Source organism: Centropristis striata, chromosome 21 (genome assembly GCF_030273125.1).
Source record: "Centropristis striata isolate RG_2023a ecotype Rhode Island chromosome 21, C.striata_1.0, whole genome shotgun sequence".
NCBI classification, from domain to species: domain Eukaryota; kingdom Metazoa; phylum Chordata; class Actinopteri; order Perciformes; family Serranidae; genus Centropristis; species Centropristis striata.
Genome location: NC_081537.1, coordinates 2,139,268 through 2,145,267, shown reverse-complemented (window position 1 = coordinate 2,145,267; position 6,000 = coordinate 2,139,268). Strand labels below are relative to the sequence as shown.

General features: G+C 31.4%; 1 protein-coding gene across 1 annotated transcript in view; it reads left to right on the top strand.

The window, feature by feature from the left end:
- ccdc57 (coiled-coil domain containing 57) overlaps positions 1 to 6,000 on the top strand; it is a 54,250-nt gene that overhangs the window by 4,966 nt on the left and 43,284 nt on the right. Inside the window, exon 2 of the mRNA XM_059325118.1 lies at positions 1 to 102. This exon is cut by the window's left edge and continues 65 nt beyond it. Coding sequence (XP_059181101.1) covers positions 1 to 102 — 102 coding nt within the window. The remainder of the gene's footprint in view (positions 103 to 6,000) is intronic.

Sequence of the window (6,000 nt, the reverse complement as noted above, 5' to 3'; positions counted from 1 at the left end):
GCTGGCCAGGAATGAGAAGGAGCAGAAGGAGCTCCTGGTGGCCAGAAGTCATCACCTGGAGAGTTCCCTCAGAACGGCCCAGCAGGAGGTCTGCTCCCTCAGGTAGAAAAGAATATCACCATATTTCAGGCTATTTTTGTGATAACAAGTTTCTTGACGATATTAGGAAATATTGTTAAAAAAAAATATAGAAAACATGATTTTTTTTAGTCTGTATAAATAATTAAAAATCTAAAATATAGTGTGAAGTGCAAATCTCAACAGTTGCCAAATACAAAAAAATTACTCTTGACTCTTGAGTATGAGCAAATAATAAAAATACACATTTTAATGACATTTAGTAAAGGAGAATAAAGGTTCTTGTATGTTTTATTTAAGGCGTCTTATTTTGACAGTCTTCTTGTAAGTTCTATGGTGGATTCTGTTAACACACCGTGCTCTTATTTTGAAAGCTGCATGTGTTTAGCGACAGGGAGTAAGTAGCTTTTTGTGATTAAAACAACTTTAACCACGACATCAACAAGTAGGAACATGATATATAATATCATGATATGCATTTTTTTTAACCATAAAAAAAATATACCGATATTATCGTGAATGATACGATATGGCACACCCCTTTAATCTGATCACTTCACGTCACAATATCAGTCAATGTGAACCACGACTGAACGCCTCAACTTTTAGCTGGAAATATTGCTTGAAAATAAAATAATGATTTGCCACTTGACCCCTAGTTTCTCAAGAAACAACACAGAATTTAATCTCGCTGCTCGGTTTGTTGCTTAGCACAATTATTTTTAAATAATTGCTTCATCTTTCAAATTGTGAATTATCAGAAAAAAATCCAGAGCCCAAGGGGACATCTTCAAATTCAGTTTACAACTAACGATTATTTTCATTATGGATTAATCTGTCGGTTATTTAAACGATTAATCGATGAGTTGTTTGGTCAATAAAATGTTGAAAAATATACAAGATAACGTCCTCAAATCTCTTGTTTTGTCCACAAACCAAAGAGATATTCAGTTTATTGTCATAAAGGAACAAAGAAACCAGAAATATTCACATTGAAGAAGCTGAAATCAGAGAATTTGGACTTATTGCCTTTAAAAAAAACTGCTCAAACCAATTATTAGATTATCAAAATAGTTGACGATTAATTTAATAACCGATTATTGTTCGATTAATCGAATAATTGTTGCAGCTCTAGTTTTTCGTGTGTTTTTATGTCAGTTTTTTTGTCGTTTTTGCTTGTTTTATGATTGTTTTTTGTATTTCTATGGGGTATTTTTTGTAAAAACAAAAAAAAAGGGTTTTCTGTGTGTTTTTGTGTGTTTTAAGTGGGTTTTTATGTGGAATTTTGTGGAGTTTTTTGTAAAAAAAAAAAAGTGTTTTTGTAATTTTGTGTTTTTTTATGTGTGTTTTTAGGGCTGCAACTAACGATTATTTTCATTATCGATTATTTAAACGAAATATCAATGAGTGTTCCCAAACCACAAGATTTTGTCCTCAAATCTCTTGTTTTGTCCACAAACCAAAGAGATATTCAGTTTATTGTCATAAAGGAACAAAGAAACCAGAAATATTCACATTGAAGAAGCTGAAATCAGAGAATTTGGACTTATTGTCTTTAAAAAAAACGGCTCAAACCAATTATTGGATTATCAAAATAGTTGACGATTAATTTAATAATCGATTATTGTTCAATTAATGGAATAATTGTTGCAGATCTAATGTAATGTACCAATACATACTTCCTACGGTTACTGCACTAGTATCAGTAAATGTGTACACCTCAACTTTTAGCTGGAAATATTGCTTAAAAATACAATTTATGATTTGCCACTCTCAAATAACGACACAGAATTTCAAATTGTGAATTGTCAGAAAACAATCCAGAGCCCAAGGGGACATCTTCAAATTCAATTTTTGAGTTATTTGACCCACATAGCAAAAAAAAAATATATATATATTTACAATTATAAATAAACACAGAAAAGCTGTGGCATTTGCTTGGCATTTTGTCTTGAGCGATTACATTTTCTGCCAGTCAACCAACCCATTAATCATTAATTATTAACCATTTCAGCCCTAGTCTGCTGCAAAGCATATCTTCACTCGTGTCTTTTCTATTTGCTCTGGTTTCTGATTCATTATGTGTGTGTCTGTGGAGTGTGAGACTCTTGTCTTTGGGTGGACAGAGTCTCTTCCCTTAAATTTGTGTATAACACCCTCAGTTATAAAACCTAAATAGAACTGCTTCACCTATTTAAATGTGGACAAGTTGAGTCATCAAGTCTCCAGTAAACTGAAATAATGATGACATTACAATAGTTAGAACATTTGAACTCTAATAGGACACTTATTGAAATACTTGCAAATTCCAAATTTCAACCCTAGAGAATATTGGAGGATATTACATACAGCCAGAATGTGTTAAAAAACAAACATACGGACCCGGGGGGAGGGGGGTCATATTTTGAGAAAAAAAGTTCACGAGATTTTCGGTGTCAAATCTACAAGAAAAATGTGCAGATTTATGAGATTTAAAGTGGTGAATCTGCAAGAAAAAAGTCATTTTTTCCCCCACTTTTGTCTCATAAATCTGCGACTTTTTTTGAGCAGATTTGCTGCTTTAAATGTCTTAAATCTGCACATTTGTTTCTTGTAGATTTGGCACTTTAATAATCTAGTAAATTTGCAAGATTTATGAGAATTAAAGTGGTGAATCTGCAAGAAAAAAGTAGTTTTTTTCCCCCACTTTTGTCTCGTAAATCTGCGACTTTTTTCTCCCAGATTCACCACTTTAAATCTCTTAAATCTTGCAAATGTACTAGATTAAAGTGCCAAATCTACAAGAAAAATGTGCAGATTTAAGAGATTTAAAGTGGTGAATCTGGGAGAAAAAAGTTGCAGATTTACAAGACAAAAGTGGGAAAAAACTGTTTTTTTCTCGCAGATTAACCACTTTAAATCTCACAAATCTGCACATTTTTTCTTGTAGATTTGGCACTTTAATAATCTAGTAAATTTGCAAGATTTTTGAGATTTAAAGTGGTTAATCTGCTCGAAAAAAGCAGTTTTTTCCCACTTTTGTCTTGTAAATCTGCGACTTTTTTCGAGCAGATTTGCCACTTTAAATCTCTTAAATCTGCTTATTTTTTTCATGTAGATTTGGCACTTATTAAGATTTATGAGATTTAAAGTGGTGAATCTGCAAGAAAAAAGTCATTTTTTCCCCACTTTTGTCTCGTAAATCTGCGACTTTTTTCGAGCAGATTTGACACTTTAAATCTCTTAAATCTTGCATATGTACTAGATTAAAGTGCCAAATCTACAAGAAAAATGTGCAGATTTAAGAGATTTAAAGTGGTGAATCTGCTCGAAAAAAGTCGCAGATTTACGAGACAAAAGTGGAGAAAAAAACTACTTTTTTCTCGCAGATTCACCACTTTAAATCTCACAAATCTGCACATTTTTTCTTGTAGATTTGGCACTTTAACAATCTAGTAAATTTGCAAGATTTTTGAGAATTAAAGTGGTGAATCTGCAAGAAAAAAGTTTTTTTTTCCCCCACTTTCGTCTCATAAATCTGCGACTTTTTTCTCCCAGATTCACCACTTTAAATCTCTTAAATCTTGCATATGTACTAGATTAAAGTGCCAAATCTACAAGAATAAATGTGCAGATTTAAGAGATTTAAAGTGGTGAATCTGCTCGAAAAAAGTTGCAGATTTACGAGACAAAAGTGGGGAAAAACAACTTTTTTCTCGTAGATTCACCACTTTAAATCTCACAAATCTGCACATTTTTTCTTGTAGATTTGGCACTTTAATCTAGTAAATTTGCAAGATTTATGAGATTTAAAGTGGAGAATCTGTGAGAAAAAAGTCCTTTTTTCCCCCACTTTTGTCTCGTAAATCTGCAACTTTTTTCGAGCAGATTCACCACTTTAAATCTCACAAATCTTGCAAATGTACTAGATTAAAGTGCCAAATGTACAAGAATAAATGTGCAGATTTGTGAGATTTAAAGTGGTGAATCTGCTCGAAAAAAGTTGCAGATTCACGAGACAAAAGTGGAGAAAAAAACTACTTTTTTCTCCCAGATTCACCACTTTAAATCTCACAAATCTGCACATTTTTTCTTGTAGATTTGGCACTTTAATCTAGTAAATTTGCAACCCGTCATAGTCAAGTTCTCCTCGTATGAATCCATGTGGTTCTCCAACCAAACAGAGAGACATGTTTCATTTTGATATCCACTGAAGTTACCAAATATAGTTCTTGGCCTGATAAAGGGTTAAATGGTTAAACAAAGTAACAAAAGAGCACGTTTCCCCACCTACCTGGCCTGCTATCTCTCTATGCAGATAGTTTTGGTTTTTATTTGCATGGGTTTTGAAATATGAGTCAGAGATATCTGCTTCCAAGCCAATACAATGGAGCTCTGTGGATTATCACCAGTAACCTGGAAACTGTATCTGAGTGCTGCTGAAATTTTGAAATGTCATTTGTTTCAGGCTGTGAACTAAAACTAAGTTCCATACACCTCCATTGTATCGGGTCACAGTCTGGATAAATAAAAAAACTACAATATGTGTGACAAAACAGGGTTTTATTATTTAACATTTGAGTTTAGAGAGTTTTGTTCTAATCAGAATCAGCTTTATTGTTATATTTAGACATTCAAGGCTGCTTTCTAGTGCCTCATATTATATGTATTTTCCATACACTGTAAAAAAAATTTTTGTTGTTTTTACGGTAAAAAAACAGCAGTAGCTTTACCGTAATAAATAATTTAAAGTTTTTTTTAAATATTACGGTAAAAAGATATTAGCACTGTTGATTTCACGTTTAGGATTGCCATTTTATTCCATTTTTTACTGTGTAAATAAAAAGTTTTCCCATGAAAAGAAACGCTGTTTTGCCATATAATTGACAAGAAAATACTTTTTATTATTGCTGCATAAATTAAAGATTTTACCATTAAATATTACAGGATATTTTTGTTAGAGATATGGTGTTTAGTACATTTAACAGTGAGAAAAAGTATTTTTTACAAAAGATAATGCAAAAATTATAGTGGTGGCTTGTATATATATGTATATATATATATATATATATAGTACAGTGTTTCATTGTTACTGAAACTGAATTAACTCATTTATCATTTTACATCTTTTACTGTCATGGTTTAGCAGTTTTTCACCCTAAAATCATTATTTTTTACAGTGTAGAATTATAATTTATTCTGTAAACATTGTATGTTTCATTTAGAGCTGCAACAGTTATTCAATTAATCAAACAATAATCGATTATTATATTAATCGTCAACTATTTTGATAATCCAATAATTGGTTTGAGCCGTTTTTTTTAAAGACAATAAGTCCAAATTCTCTGATTTCAGCTTCTTCAATGTGAATATTTCTGCTTTCTTTGTTCCTTTATGACAATAAACTGAATATCTCTTTGGTTTGTGGACAAAACAAGAGATTTGAGGACGTCATCTTGTGGTTTGGAAACACTCATTGATATTTGGTTTAAATAATCGATAATGAAAATAATTGTTAGCTGGAGCCCTAAAAACACACACATAAAAAAACACAAAATTACAAAAACACATTTTTTTTTTTACAAAAAATCCACATAAAACCCCACTTAAAACACACAAAAACACACCAAAACTTTTTTTTTTGTTTTTACAAAAACCACTCAAAAAATTTACAAAAAACACACATAAAACAAGCAAAAATGACAAAAAAACTGACATAAAAACACATGAAAAACTACAGCTGCAACAATTATTCGATTCATCAAACAATAATCGATTATTAAATTAATCGTCAACTATTTTGATAATCCAATAATTGGTTTGAGCCGTTTTTTTAAAGACAATAAATCCAAATTCTCTGATTTCAGCTTCTTCAATGTGAATATTTCTGGTTTCTTTGTTCCTTTATGACAATAAACTGAATATCTCTTTGGTTTGTGGACA